Source organism: Diceros bicornis, chromosome 17 (genome assembly GCF_020826845.1).
Source record: "Diceros bicornis minor isolate mBicDic1 chromosome 17, mDicBic1.mat.cur, whole genome shotgun sequence".
Taxonomy (NCBI): Eukaryota; Metazoa; Chordata; class Mammalia; order Perissodactyla; family Rhinocerotidae; genus Diceros; species Diceros bicornis.
This window is the reverse complement of record NC_080756.1, coordinates 24,357,558-24,373,385: the sequence shown is the minus strand read 5'-3', so window position 1 is coordinate 24,373,385 and position 15,828 is coordinate 24,357,558. Positions and strand designations below refer to the sequence as shown.

General features: G+C 40.2%; 1 protein-coding gene across 1 annotated transcript in view; it reads right to left on the bottom strand.

The window, feature by feature from the left end:
* Positions 1-1,460: 1,460 nt before the first annotated feature.
* Positions 1,461-15,828, bottom strand: part of DBX2 (developing brain homeobox 2) — a 35,186-nt gene continuing 20,818 nt past the window's right edge. Inside the window, exons 3-4 of the mRNA XM_058558452.1 lie at positions 9,417-9,604; positions 1,461-2,854 (exon numbers count right to left, since the gene is read on the bottom strand). Coding sequence (XP_058414435.1) covers positions 2,522-2,854; positions 9,417-9,604 — 521 coding nt within the window. The 3' untranslated portion in view covers positions 1,461-2,521. The remainder of the gene's footprint in view (positions 2,855-9,416; positions 9,605-15,828) is intronic.

Here is a 15,828-nt window from a genome sequence, read left to right as displayed (position 1 = left end):
CTCTCCGATCCAGGTAAGTGAAGGCACAACATGCACATGTGTGTCTATGTGTTTGTGTGTGTCCTAAGTACCCCTCACATACTCATCCAAAGTGTTCTGTTCCTAAGCTTGAACACATTCCAAAGTGGGAACCAATTAAAAGATCTGCATATTGAACTCTCTCGTATATTCAACTATTAGGCCAATCTTACAGACAGAAGCCTCTCCTGGGTCTCAGAGCTCAGGACGCAACTCGGCGGAAGATCATTCCAGCACCAATTAGCCCACTTCTAAAACCTCGGTAATCAGATGGCCCTGACACAGGTTTCTCTCACTTGATTTTCCAGTTATTCTCACGAAACATTGACTACAGAGAAGCACTTTATGATTTTTAGCAGAGTAATTAAAAAAATACAATTCCATTTCACACTGAAACACTCCTATGGGACTATTCTCTATAGAGGCTACAGAGTTGGAGGCGTTTGCAATTCTTTACTTTCCCTAAACTTCAAAACTAATAGAGAAAATCCTGAAGAGAAAACCATTCCCCAAGGAAGAGACTATAAAGTACAATGTACTTCTGAATTTCTTTAAAAATAAATCTCACTGCAATCCCCCAAATGTACATCTTACAATGCATCCCATAGCTGGGTGAATACATTCCCCAGTGGTACGCACTCCCGCATGGTTGGTAAGATTCCAAGATTTGCAACTTGAGTGCCAGGGTCCAAATCCCATTTATTGACCTAATGACCTGGGCAATCACCCTAACCATACTGCCTCAGGTCCCTTGTCCGGGTAACAGGAATCCTGAGAACAATGGTCCCCACCTCATAGGGCTATTGTCATGAGGATTAAATGAGTTACTCTACCCTAAAGGTCTGGGACAGTCTCTAGCACATAGAAAGGACCCACTAAATGTAAATGAGGTTCACATATACAAAGAAAAGAAACCATACTATAAATCATTTTAAGATAGGGTTTAAAATTTAAATTGTTGTCAGCAGATCCCTGCATCTACTTCCCACAAAGAGACACTGAGACAAGCTTCTTCTGAAATGACTTTTAAGTAAGAGATCTTGTGATAAAGACACAGGCTGGCATACACCAATGCAAATTCTATTCATACAAAATAATTTCCTGATGCTGACTAAAACCGTTATCTTCTGAAATACTAATTTTTCTAAAGCCTAAACCTTCAAAGTCTATAGCTAAGAACGTAAGCAAATGAGAAGCCACTCTCTTCACGCGGCTTTCTCACTAACAAAATTCCAAAAAAATCACGAACTTCTAATAATGTTTCTTGTCCACAGATTAATAATAACCTAGTTCAAAACCACATCATTGCCTTTTTCTGCCTCATTTCCTTCAAAGTGAAACATAATTTTTCTTGGACCTGGAATAAAAATTTCTAGATTAACTAAGCAAATCGTTACCAGAAATGCAATTTTATAATAATACTATTTCAAGGTACTCAAAAACATAAAACATCTGTCTGGTGTTCGTTAATACAAAAAAATAACCTAATATATATAGTGTATACCACCTAAGTGGAAAATTGAGTCTATAACTAGGAGTACAAACAGAAATCACTACAAATTCCATCAGTATTGCGTTTTGAAGTCCAGTTGGGAACATTTTAAGAACTGTGACACTTCTTTAAGTCTTGGCTGGAGGTCGCAAACTGCTTGGCACAGATGTTTTGTTTGGCCAATAAACTATTTTAAAATTACTAAACTCAAGTATCTTTAGGTGGGCCACGTCCTCTAACTACCTGACAGGACCTAAAGGCATTTCATTTTGCAATCCCTGGTTAAGGCCCATCCTTACAGAGAAGAGATCAAAAGCTAATCATTAGTTAAATGGGAACCTCCCTCACTAATGGCCTGATAAAGTCCAGAGACTTGGAAATCAAGGATGCTAATTGTTATATTCAGAAATTCTTCTAGGTTGCTTGTTGGATTAATTTTAAATGTATACTTTCAGTGTCTGTATCTAACAGCAGTTCATTTGATTAGGATTACTGAGCTAAGTTGTTAAAATTCATTTACAGCTGGATCCTGAAGGAAACCAGAAAATCCAGAATTCTTAAAAACACGTTCTTGTGGTATGAATTATTCTCACAAAATTAATAACATTCGGTCAACAGTTGGTTTTTCTTAATACAAAAGGAAATGAATTTGCTTAATGCAATATTTAAAGAGGAACTGGCCTCTACAATTTTAATGCATATTTATATATATACACACAGACAGACATATGCATATATACACATACTCAGAGCAGGGACTGAGCCAACTTTTACTCTCATTCTTTTCAGTTCCATCATACTTTCTGAGGGATTCTATTCCACTTACAAATTAAATCTGAGTCTAGGACCCAAATAAAAGAACACTGGAGAGGGTCTCCTAAGGCATTAGTTCACACATCACTCCGAAGGCGTTAGGTTTTAGGCACTGAAGAGGCACAAGCTAGCCGGCTTTAGAGTCCAAACGCTACTAGTTAAGTGTTCTTTTAAATTAACATGGAGGAACGTCTCCGTTCAGACGGCCCCAGGAAGTGCACCCTTGTCTCCAGCTTCTTCTTCAGAACACAAATACAAGGCACCTTGCAGTGAATTTGCTTCTGGGGGCAGTGCCCCTGAACTCTCCTGGATTAGTCTTTCTGAAGGTTCTGGCGAATTCTCCCTCCATCTTGGACTCGAGTGCTGTCGGGAGACTTCCCAGAGTGAAGGACACGGAGAAGGGAAACCCAGAGCAGATCGCGAGAGGGGATCCTCTTGAAGGCCCACTTCTTGGATACACCTGTTGGAAAGCACTTCCTTCTCTTTGGAATTCCGCCATTTCATCCTTCTGTTCTGAAACCAAATTTTCACCTATTGATAAAATAATTGGACAAAACGATCACTTATTCCATATTACTTCACTTCAGCATTTTAAACTGTAATTTCTCCTACTCTGCCTTCGACAGAATACCTTATTATGAGAGCCAGCCTGGCAAAGTCCTTATGGCTTTTCACATGGGCTCCTTCAAAACCATCTGAGAAATTACTTTAGTATAATATCTCCACACACACTTATGAAACAAAACGACTGTGGTAAATTGGTTACCTCCTGTAAGTCTGACATCTTTCAAGACTGATTTAACTCTCTTTGACATTTTAATACATCATTTAGTATGTGCTAGATTATTTATTCAAAGGAAATGTAATCGACTAGGAATAGCATCTGAGGGTTTATTTTGTGCCAGGCGTCAGGCCATGCAGTCTACGTGGATTATATAATTGGATGCTCACAGTGACGGCAAGAAGCCCTCATTACACATATAAGAAAACAGGTTCAGAGCGATAAACCAGTTCAAGGTCACACAGCTAGTAAAATGGAAGCGCTTAGGCTAGAACCATGACTGTCCCATTCCAGTGTTCAGGCTCTTATAAACATTGACCTCATCAGGAACTTTTGGAGACTGAATTAAGAATACATTTTATAATGCTTTGACAAATTGCAGGTTTTATACAGTTTCCAAGTTTGATGACTCCCAGGATTCATCAAACTCAAAGAATTAGGCTCAGAATAACAACTGACTGTAACTAAACCAAAAGTGCTTATGTTGGTGATTTCTGATTTGAGCCATACCACCCCCCTCAGCCCACTTGAGTATCTCTTTACTATTAACCTCTCTTTATACCTACCATGTAGTCAGCTGTGCCTCAGCAGAAAACTTCACAATTGGTTTCCTGATATCTTAAAAGGCAAACACATTGTTTTCCTGTGTGTTACATTGCATCCTTACACGAACAATTTAGTAGATTTCCTTTATTTTTTTTTATTTTTTATTTTTTTGCTGAGGAAGATTGGCCCTGAGCTAACATCTGCGCCCATCTTCCTCTATTTTATATGTGGGACGCCTGACACAGCATGGCTTGATGAGCGGTGCATAGGTCTGCGCCCGCATCCAAACCCACGCACCCCGGGCCACTGAAGCGGAGCGCATAAAGTTAACCACTATGCCACCAGGCTGGCCCCAGTAGATTTCTATTTTTAAAACAAAAACTGGAGAATTTTTACCTAAAGAAATAATTATTAAAGTGTACCAGCCAAATATTTCTCCCAATGAAGGAAAAAATTCTATCTGAGACGGTCTTTCCAGATGGGCAAAACAATTTCTTCCTTCTTTCTACCTGACTGGCAATGTTCTAAACGGCTACAAAAGAAACCTACCCCAGGCAACTGAGTCCAAAAGACTGCCATCTCAGTTACAATCCTGTGATTAAAGCTTTCCATGAGAAAAAAGTACTAATATGTACATACCAGAGCATTTGGTTCTATTCATGAACTCATTTATTATCTGCAGTGGGCATTTACTTCTAGAAAGCCTGCCAAGTATTTCTAATGGGTTTTCACTAAGACACTTATTTGTTCCCATTAGCGATTCTTGCCTTTCTCATCACATTCATTTTTTTCTTCTTCCTTTAGCTTTTCTGTATATCTAGAAATTTTTTTGAGTGATATCTCAATGAAAAAAAATCATGAAAGAAGTTTTTTCACAATCACAATATGTATTGGGACAAATGTACATATTTGGGGGAAATCATAAATAAAAATTCTACCTCTCAACAAATACAGAAACAAATTCCAGAGGGATCAAACAGCTAAACATAAAAACAAAACTATAAAAGTTCTAGAAGAAGATATGAGATTATCATTATAGTCTTGGGGAGATGAATGTTTTCTTAAACATGACATAAAACACTGAAGCCACAAAGGAAAAGACAGCTGACTACATAATAATGAGAATTTCTGTACAAATAAAGACATCATAAACATATGAAAAAGCCACAAAATACCCAAAAGAATTAAAAGCAGAGACTCAAAGAGATATTTGCACACCCATGTTCATAGCAGCATTATCCACAATAGCCAGAAAGTGGAGGCGACCCAAGTGTCCATTGATGGATGAATGTATAAACAAAATGTGGTAAATACATACAATGGATTATTATTCACCCTTAAAAATAAGGAAATTCTGATACATGTTACAACATGGATGAACCTTAAACTTATTATGCTAAGTGAAACCAGCGAGTCACCAAAGTACAAATACAGCCCAATTCCACTCATATGAGGTACCTAGAGTAGTCAAATTCATAGAGACAGAAAGTAGAATGGTGGTTGCCAGGGGCTTAGGGGAGGGGGGCATGGGCAGTCAACGTTTAATGGGTGTAGAGCTTCACTTTCGCAGGATGAAAAAAGTTCTGGAGATGGATGGTGGCGATGGGTGCACAACAATGTGAATGTACTTAACACCACTTAGCACTTAAAAAAGGTTAAATGGTAAATTTCATATTATGTCTATTTTACTACAATTTAAAAAAAGCCACAAACTTGGAGAGGATTTTTGCAATGGCTGTAACAGGGAAATGTTACTAATCATATTCCAAATATTTTGATTAACAGCCAAAATAATTGCTACATATCAAAAAAAGACAATATGATAGAAAAAAATGGTGCAGCCATGAAAAAGCCAATTGACAGATTAAAAATGGCCAGTAAAATGATTAAAAGACTTTCGGCTTTTGGTAATTAGGAAAATTCAAATTAAAACATGACAAATACCGGGGCCGGCCCGGTGGTGCAAGCGGTTAACTACGCTTGCTCTGCTGCGGCGGCCCGGGGTTCGCCGGTTCGGATCCTGGGCATGCACCAACGCACCGACTGTGAACCCATGCTGTGGTGGCGTCCCATATAAAGTAGAGGAAGATGGGCACGGATGCTAGCCCAGGGCCAGTCTTCTTCAGCAAAAAAGAGGAGGATTGGCATTGGATGTTAGCTGAGGGCTGGTCTTCCTCAGAAAAAAAAAAACAAAAAATAATGACAAATACCATTGCCAATGAGGTTGGCAACATTTTTAAAAATTATAAATAATGGAGGGTTTTCAAAAAGGGATTATTTATTAGTAAGAGTGAAAATTTGATATAATTCAGTGTCTTGATACAATATTATATTTGGAAAGGAGTTTTTTAATCTATCACAATTTAAAATGTACATTAACACATAAATCCCACTCCTAGTTCCCTATCTTACAGAAAGATTTTACAAGTGCATAAAGATATGCAACAGTGAAAACTGGAAGTAATTTAAACTTAAAGATGAGGATGGCTAAATGAATTAGGATACATCCACGCAATGGTCCATTATGAGACACTTACTAAAAAAGAATGAAGTAAATCTGTATATACAGACACTGAAGGATGCATCCCACGACATTTGAATGGGGAGAAAAAAAGGAAAGTGCAAAACAATACACATTGTCAGCAGCATTATTTATAATAGCCGAAAACTGGGAACCACCCAAGTGCCCCCCCATTAGAAAGGGCAAACTGTGGCATCCCATGTAATGGACACTACACAGCAATGAGTACAAATGAGCTACTGCTACACGCAACAACATGAAGGACTCTCACAAACATAACGTCAAGTAAAAGAAGCCACATACCAAAGAATATGTAATGACTGATTCTATTTATATCAAGTACAAAAACAGGCAAAACTAATCGAAGTCAGGATAGTGGATATCTTTGGATGCAACAGGCAGTGCCTGGGAGGGGATACGCAAGGGGCTACTGGCCTGGTGGTGATGTTCTACTGCCTGATCTGTGTGCTGGTTACACAGCTGACTCGTATTGTCCTTCAGAAGAAGTCAAAATATATGCAGAGTACGATCCTATTTTTATTTAAAAATACATATACACAATTCTGGGTCTCAGTTTCTTCATTTGCAAAATAGGGATAAGTAGCTACCTCACAGGGTCATGGTATGGATAAATGATATCAAATGTAAGGGCACATGGTAGTCATTGTGCAAATGTTTGTGTTATATGTTTGTGCATATACAACACACGTAAATTTATTTTAAAAATACAACCATGTGCTGCATAACGACGCTTTGGTCAACAATGGACCGCATATACGAGATTAGTACCATATAGCCTAGGTGTGTAGTAGGCTATACCACCTAGGTTTATGTTCGTACACTCTATGATGTTCGCACGACAAAACTGGCTAACGACGCATTTCTCAGAACATAACCCCATTATTTAGCAACACATGACCGTAATACATGATATGTCAATAAATTCAAACAAGAGCCATTTATAAATGACAGTAGTAACCAGGAGTTGCATTGGAAGGGGAGTAGATGAGTTTTTATTTTTAACTTCACCAATGTCCCTTTTGTTTGAATTTACTATAAAAAATACCATGTATTAACTGGGTAATTAGATACATATGCAAATAAGAAAATGTTTAATGGCTTCTGAGATGTCACCAAATTCAGTAAGATAAAAATCATTCACTCCTGAGGCCCTTGAATGTTAAAAACAATATAATCAACTACGTAAAACTATGCAAACCTATGCACCCGGGGATAAGAACTGAAAGATAACATACAAACAGGAAAACAGTTTGTTTTCTTGGAGTGGAGAGATTATGGTCATCCCCTCAGAAATATTCTTTAATACGCTTGTTGCACTCTCTTTTTGATGGTCTACTTTTAAGAAGACGATATGTACTATCAGAGATTTTCACACTTTCTCAGAGCCCTGTCAGATCTAACCTAGCCACTTTTTATCTTTTAACACCTACTTCAAGTTCTGACACAACCAGAGGCCCCCCAGCCTCCCAAACCTGCCAACTTCTTCCCTCTGACTCTGGGTCTTCTTTTCCATACGAACGAGATACAGGCCAGGCCCACCGAGCCCCCGGGGGGTCCTCACTCAGGCCCAACAATTCCTCTGAGGATTAGACAGTTCCATGACTAGACTCCCCAGGGGTATATGGACCAGTCAGTCCTATGGCTGTCCTTCCCAGAGATGGGGATTAACATACGCCTCCAGCAAGATACAGATCGTTGAGGACCACTGATGTAGCTCCTTTATTTGGCAGCACATCTAACCTACGAGGTGATGTCTCCTATATCATTGTCTTCTATTGTTAGCTAACTGTTCACGAGCTTCTGCTTTGTTTTCCCAGTTGCAAGGAGTATCTTTTGATCAATGTTTATCAATATTCCCTCTTACTGCCCACCTAACACAGTGTCTTGCACACAACAGACCATCAAGATATAGCTACTGATTTATCTGTCATACATAGAAAATTGCTCTGTGACACAGAATTCCTATATTTGTCCCTCTCTTTTACGTGAGAAACGGAGGCACAGAGCAGTCAGTTAAGGTTATGGAGTCATTCGTCCACACAACGAGGAAAGCAGAGAGGCTGACCTGGGCCAGTTACCCTCTACCACACCACATACTGTTTCCTGTGACCAGAAAAAGTTGGGCGGAGGAGGAACACAGATCACTTCCCTAGAGAAAGGAAGCAAGGTTAAGGAGACTTTCATCCAAAAATAACTGGTTTAATAAAATTCAAAGTTAGAAACCAGGTCATTTGTATTGAGGGAAGAACAGTAGAGCATGGTGGTTAACACAGAACCTCTGCTTGCCCTTCAATGCCTTTATGGTAATTCAAAAACATCCAGGTAGAAGTAGCCCTGCATCAGGAAAGCCAGCGTGGCAAGCAGAGTACCTGATGCATTTCAGTCGCTGCTATCCCCCTTAGCCAAGTGCCCTTGTGCAGTGAACATCCTGCACAACTGCACATTGTGGCTCTAGGTTAAGCAGAATGCAAACTCCAGAGTCAGGTTGCCCAGGCAGGGAGCCCTGCTCCAAAGCAGCTTCATTATGTGACACTGGTTCTATGTTTACTTCTCTACATTTCCTCATCTAGAAAATGGGGATGCTTATTTCATATGGTGATTACAAGAAGGATTAAATAGGAAAATGCTAGTGCCTTATGCTGTTAATTATTCATAATAAGTAGGCCAATCTTTACATGGAGTATTCTGCACTTCCCAAAAGGCCAGAAAGTCTCATTCAAAATTATATGAAAGATCAGTGGTACAAAAAAGATTTGTAAGTGTTGCAAATGTCAAATTACTTAACTGTACTTAACATAAGGCCAAAGAGCAAAATAATGAACTCCATTAAGAGGTGTTTGTGAGTCACTCATTCATGCCTTGATTTTGGATTGGAAATGAACAAAAAGACAGGAAAACTGGTTCCTGCTTTTGTAGGGAATTATGTCACCCGCTTTTCTGAAAAGAGAGCATACAATTTAATGATGTAAATACCACATCCTTAGCGTTTCTCTTCATTTGGGAAGAATTAATCAGACAAAACCCTAGACCTCTCAGCAGATGAACCTATTTCCAAATAGGAATTGTGACATATATTTCCACCCACTAAAAAATTATGAAAACCATTTCAACAATGCTTCAGGGTCCAACACACGCCTAGGACAGCAAATATTTGCCAAAGGAATGGATTCCATTGTATTCCTTCAAAAATCAGGAGCAATGGACATCTTCCTGCCCATTAGTACCTGCGATTCCTTTAGTCCCAAGTTGATGGCAAGTTTCTTTCTGTCTGTTTTGCTGATATATTTCTGCTTTTGAAACATTTTCTCCAGAGCCTTTCTCTGGTCCTCGGAAAAGACAGCTCTTCTTAAGATACCCCTCCGGGCTTTGGAATTAGAGTCCTGTGTCAGGAGAGGCAGCACACTCTCTTCTCCTAGATGGGAAAAAAAAGACACAAAAGCCCAGTTAGCTTTAGTGAGAAGTCAGCTGTCTTTCCCAGGACGGCATCCTCCTTCTCCATACCACGGCCAAATTATCTCGTCTCTGAACTCGGCACACTTAGAGCAGGGCTTCTTCACCTCTTTTGGTCATGGACTCCACTGAGAATCTGACAAATGCTCCTTGCTCCCATTGGGAAGAAAAGTCCATATGCTTGCCCTCCCAATTTTGTATGCCATGTCAGAAGTCCATGGTCCCAGGTTATAAAGCTCCAATGCACAACAAGTAATAAGTGGTTTAAACATCTCATTTTTCTCTAATTCTTCATTTATTTATTCATTTGTTTATTCTCTCAACAAATTTTTGAACACTTACCATAAGCCAGGTACTCTGCTCAATGCTACACATTGAGAAATAAGACAGACGTGTTTTATCACCCTCAGTGCCCGAAAAATTTAGTGAAAGGCATTTATTGAACTAGCATCACAACTGTGATGAAGTATTCCTAAGGAGGGTGCCTTGGGAGCACAAAACAAGGGATCTGATCTTAATCTGGGATGTCAGGAAAAGCTTGCAAGAGTCAGAGATGTTTAATCTGAGAAGGGAGGTTTTAAAGACCCCCCAGTCATCACCCCCCAATTCAGTTGATCATCAACTCCTTCAGGTCAGAGACATTTACTACTTTTTCTGCCTTTGTGTGGCCAGCACAACAGTGTTCTCATCCTCTGAGAGTTTCATTCATCATTCACCATTCATTCATTCATTCAGCTTCCCAGTTGTGGTAGGCAGAGTAATGGCCTTCCTAAAGATGTCCATGTCCCAATCCCCAGAACCTGTGAATATGTTACATTGCATGGCAAAAGGGAATTAAGGATGCAAATGGAATTACAGTTGCTAATCAGCTGACCTTGAGATTAGCAGAGTATCCTGGAGTATCCAGATGGGCCCAATGTAATCACTGGAGTCCTTATAAGCGGAAGAGGGAGGCAAAAAAGGAAGTCATAGTCAAAGAGAGATTTAAGGATGCTACACTTTCTGATTTGAAGACAGAGGAAGGGGCCACAATCCAAGAAATGTAGGCAGCCACTAGAAACTGGAAAAGACAAGGAAACAGAGTCTCCCCTAGAGCCTCCAGGAGGAACGTAGCCCTGCTGACACCTTGATTTTAATCCAGTAAGACCCACTTCAGACTTCTGGCCTCCATAACTGTAAGATAATACATTTGCATTACGATGCTAGGTTTGTGGAAATTCATTACAGCAGCAAGAGAACACGAGTACACTGGGTATCAGGCTCACTGGGCTAACTGCTGAGGAAACCAGACAAACAGCACATGGTCCCTGCCCTCAAGGAGCTCACCTTCTCATGGGAGGACTGACACATGCACATCACTTCAGAATACACAGGCACCGGGGGAAGAGGGACTCCGGTTTACAGCTACAGCTGGTACGCATTTTAGTGCTTAATAATTATTTTTAAATAAACAAGCAAATGAGTGTCTTCAATAGAAAGATTAGAATGATCTACAAAATGCTCTGGCATCACAAAGGAGGAAATGATGAGTTCAGAGAAAATAGTCAGGTCGAGCCGAGTCTCAAAGAACAATCCAGTTCAAGAGAGAAAGAATCAAGGCCACGCCAGGCAGAGTGACTAGTATGTCTAAAGCACTAAGGCATGGAGGACTAAAGTCTATCCAAGGGAAAGAAGGCAGTCCGCAAGGCTGGGAAGGGCATGCAGCCGAGGGTGCAAGCTGGCTACCCTATCCAGCCTGCACCTGGCCTTTGTTTGGTCCTCGAGCGTTGGGTAAGAATTCTGATTCAGTTGTCCACATTTAATAAGCGGGAGGTTTCACGTGAAGTCCAGGATTCCAACTTCTCTTCAAAGGTAACCACAAGGGGCTCACCTTTCCACAAAGCAAAGAGCTACCAGAGTGAGTAGCAGGCGCCCCCTTGAGATGGAGCATGTGGCCCCCAGTTTGCCACAGCCTCACATAGCTTGCTTTTTACCTGCCAGGCTCTTGAAGATATCTGGACCTCTGGCATAGAGATTAGGGAGTGGCATGGAGCCAGATCATAGAGAACTACAAGGGTTTGGGACATTGTCCAATAGGTAGTGAAGATCAACAGAAGATGTTTAAGCAGGGTGTAACATGATAATAATAAACATACACTGAACACCTACTCCATCCTGTTATACTTACTCTGCTAAGTGCTGACACGCATTATTTCATTTAACTCTCCCAACCAATCTATGCCATGAATGCTACTATTATTCTCCCCATTTTACAGATGAATAAATAAGCTTAGGTAGCTTAAGTAACTTTGTCTGAGGTCACATGGCTAGGCCTTCAAACCCAAGAAGACTCATTCCAAGACAAATACTCAACTCACACAATATCGACACAATCCGACTTGTATTTTAGAAGGAAAATGTCAATAAATGAACAAATCTTGTCAATTCTACTTCTTTAATATGGTAGCTTCCTTTCCTATTTGTCTAAAAGATTGCAAACATCTCCCAGCTAGTCTCTCAGCCCTGAGTTACATCCCGCTCCAGTTCATCCTCACACTGCAAGAGGAACCACTGGCCTCTCCCTCTTTCCCTCCAGCTCTGTAACATTCGCATCTCCTTAGAAACGCCATAGCCCCTGGGATGTCACCAAGCCCAACTCTTTACCAAGATCTACTTTTATTGATGCTCTTTCCATTCATCCTCTCATGAGATCTTGGTTAATTCTCCATTTACAGCATCAATTTCTTTTTTTTGCCTGTCTCATGCCAAGGTCATATCTTGAAGTCAGGTCTTGACAACTAGATTCACTATTTCTTTATCAGAGATTTAAGTAGTTTTATGAAATACTGGTCAATAATATTCTAAATATCTCAATATGTTCACCTTTTTCTAAATGTTTTTCTTCTCTGAACTTTCCTTGGTAGAGAGACCATGGAATCAGCTCTTCTGCATTATTTCAGAGCACAGATTCATCTGTTGGGATGATGGCTCTCGAGGAAGCCTCAAGACAAAGGGCTTTGGAGTGTGGAAGAACTGGGTTTAGATCTCAGCACTTACCTGTGTGACTTGGAGCAAGTTACTCAGTCTCTTTCAGCTTATTTTACAGGGTTGCTCTAAGGAGTTGATAAAATAGCACAAGAAAATTTCAGTGCCTAGCCCACAATAAGGATCTCACAAATCTCTTTTACTTCCCCTTATTGGATTTCATTTGATTCTTATAAGAATCATATGTTATAGGCATGCTCTATACAGATGAAGAAATGTTCAGAGTGGTTAAGGTCCAAAGCTTAGAAAGGACACTGAGCTCAGCTGGTGGCAAAGCCTTCCGAATCCAAATTCTTGGCTCCTTCCTCTGCCCCCCACTGCTTCCTTACTCAGGCGTGACGGGTCAAGAATGGGAAGGAAGAAACACTTACAAACACAGCCAGAGCTCCTGTCTGTGACCACAGGCTTTTGCACCCCGTCCTGGATCGGTGTGCGAGCCTGGACTACACGGCATCTCCAATACAGCCTGGTACCTGCGTCCTCAAATCCCAGCGTGCCCATCTCACTCGACATTTTGATTCCAGCATTCTTAACTGGTAAATGTATCCAATATACCACTATTACAGCCATATGTATTAAAAATTAGGGGGAGAACTGCAATAAACAAAAAATTAAAAAAAAAAATTAGGGGGAGAAACTTAAATATCCAAAGGTAAAGAAACGCATAAGTACATTATGCTGTATCTGCTCGGTGAAATTTTAAAGCATCATTAAAGATGAGGACTACAAAGATCAGACAGCAGCAAAGAAAATATGCTATAATACGTATGACATGTAAGATACATGCTATGCTTATAACTAAGTAAAAATGCAGAGAAAAAAGAATGAAAAGACAAAAATAAACACTAAGGTGATCGTTGTAGAGTTATGGACAAATAATTCATCTCCACAATACATTTTAAGTCTGGTTCTATTTTCTAAGGAGAACAAGCAAACATTGCAGCAACCTTTTGGGGATAATCTGCAGAGTGACTGAGTTGTTGCTGAGTGACAAGTGAAGATGAATCCAATCCATCCTTCAGGTGCTCACAGTTGATAAGGAGAGGTCTGAGAAGAATACAGACAGCAGGAATACAGCGAGATAAATACCCGCAGACCATAGGACAGAAAGCATTTAAGCACCAGATAAGAAGCCACTTAGTCTTGGAGGCCAACAGAGTAAATCCTGAGAGAGAAGAGCAGCTATAAGAACAGCAATTCCTCTTGCTGGCCATCTAGACACAGGCAGGCAGAGCAGAGGGATTAACATTTGCAGACGCATGAGCAGGGTGAGGACAAATGTGAAGCATGGGTGATCTAGGAATCTCACACAGCTTGGTATTTCCAGATTGCAGGGTATGAATGGGAAGAACACAGGAGATAAGCTAGGAAGGTAGATTAGGGCCAGGGGTGACTGAAACAAATTAAGGTTATAACTTGCCATGGAAGAAAGTCTTTCAAGGAGGACCTGACCAACCTGGCATTTTAGAAAAGCCAATATTCTCTGAGTTAATAAAACTTTTTATATGTATATAGAAATAAAACAAATTTATGGACCCATAAGGCTAGTTCAAAAAATCTAAATCTATTTTTTTCTAAGTAGAGGTTTTATAAGTAGGGGTCATGATTCCACTCGTTTTAACCCCTTCTCCCCCAAAATCTACTTGTTTAAATAAAATAATGGGTAACACATTTAAATGGCCCTAAAACTTTTAATAAAAATCCATAGGTTTTCCTAATGAGCTATTTCTAAGTAAAGAGAAAGAAGATTGCCATCAAGGGAATCTACAAATAAATTATTCTCACCAATGTGGTAAACACTAACATTTTGGGGGTCATGGACCCAAACCAGACCTCAGTCGCTGAGAGATCTGGAGTGTTTGTGAGGGCCACAGAGTTAACTCTCGGGTCTGGCCCTCAAGTTTAACTGCCCTATGACAAATACAAATACAACCAATGAACAAGCAAAAAATATGGCAAAGATAAGGAATATTACATTCTTCCTTTCCTTGCTAGTTGCCTGGTTTCTCTTAGCACTGCTCTCAATACCCAGATTCTGCTTCTTTTCATAAAGTGATGGGTCACAAGTTCCTACAAGATGCTACCTCTACCATTGATGCTCCTTTCCATGTCTCACCCACGAGTCCCTTATGGGCTACCTCTGGATCTAACCATAAACCACATGATGAACCTACACCATGTTCACACCTTCTAAACCTATGAACATGTGCTCAAATTTACACCTGCAAAACAAACATACGGACTTCACAAACTTGGTGACTCAAAAATCTTTCAGAAGGTACTGAAAAGTTATAAACAACAAATACCTCCATATTCCTAAATTCATGACAAATGTTGACTTGTATAGAAACTTCTAGGTGACAAAAAATGAATAATATAAAAATAAACAGATAAAGAGTTTAAGGCATGTAGTAGAAAAGAGGCTTTAAAGGCCAGGGCCACCAATTCAAGGTACTAGAGGCTCTACCAATTTGGGGTTATCATTGTTATTATTTTATAATGTAGTTTCCATATATATTTAAGGCTAAACATGTGCTGATGTATGTGCCAACTACATGCAGCATGTCATTTAACCTTTACAACAATCCCCAGAGGTAGATATTAACATCGCCAATTTCCATAGGAAAAAACTGAGGCTCCAGAAAGTTCAGTTGTGCAATTCAGGTCACACACCAAAGCAGAGTGAGGCCAATCAATGCTCTTTAAAATTATACCAAAGATTGTCAAAGCTATGAGTGGGCAGGGAGAGAGGTCAGGAGGTGGGGAGAGTCACATCAAAATGGCAGAGTGACCTAGGATAGAAAAGTTTTCGAAGGCAAGATTCCCTGGATCCTGAGATGGTCCCCAAGCACTATCCTCCACGGAATCCCTGTGTGTAATGGGCCTAATGAAGAGCACTACAAATAGAGGTGGGCTGTGTGTGAATGACACTGTTGGGTGGGGGGAGCAGTAAAGAAACACAGCATCAGACAAACTAGTGGAAGCCTTTGCCTCTCCCTTTGCCTTGACCTCCAGAAAACACACCTTAACTCTGAAGACAGGGCACTGCTGCTTATAACAGCCAGCAACCTAGAACACAAAGGGGGACTCAATACAGTCACTTTCTAGACATCAGCCCAAGAGCAAATAGCTGCAGCTCTGCCTTGTCTTGTTACCCCTGCA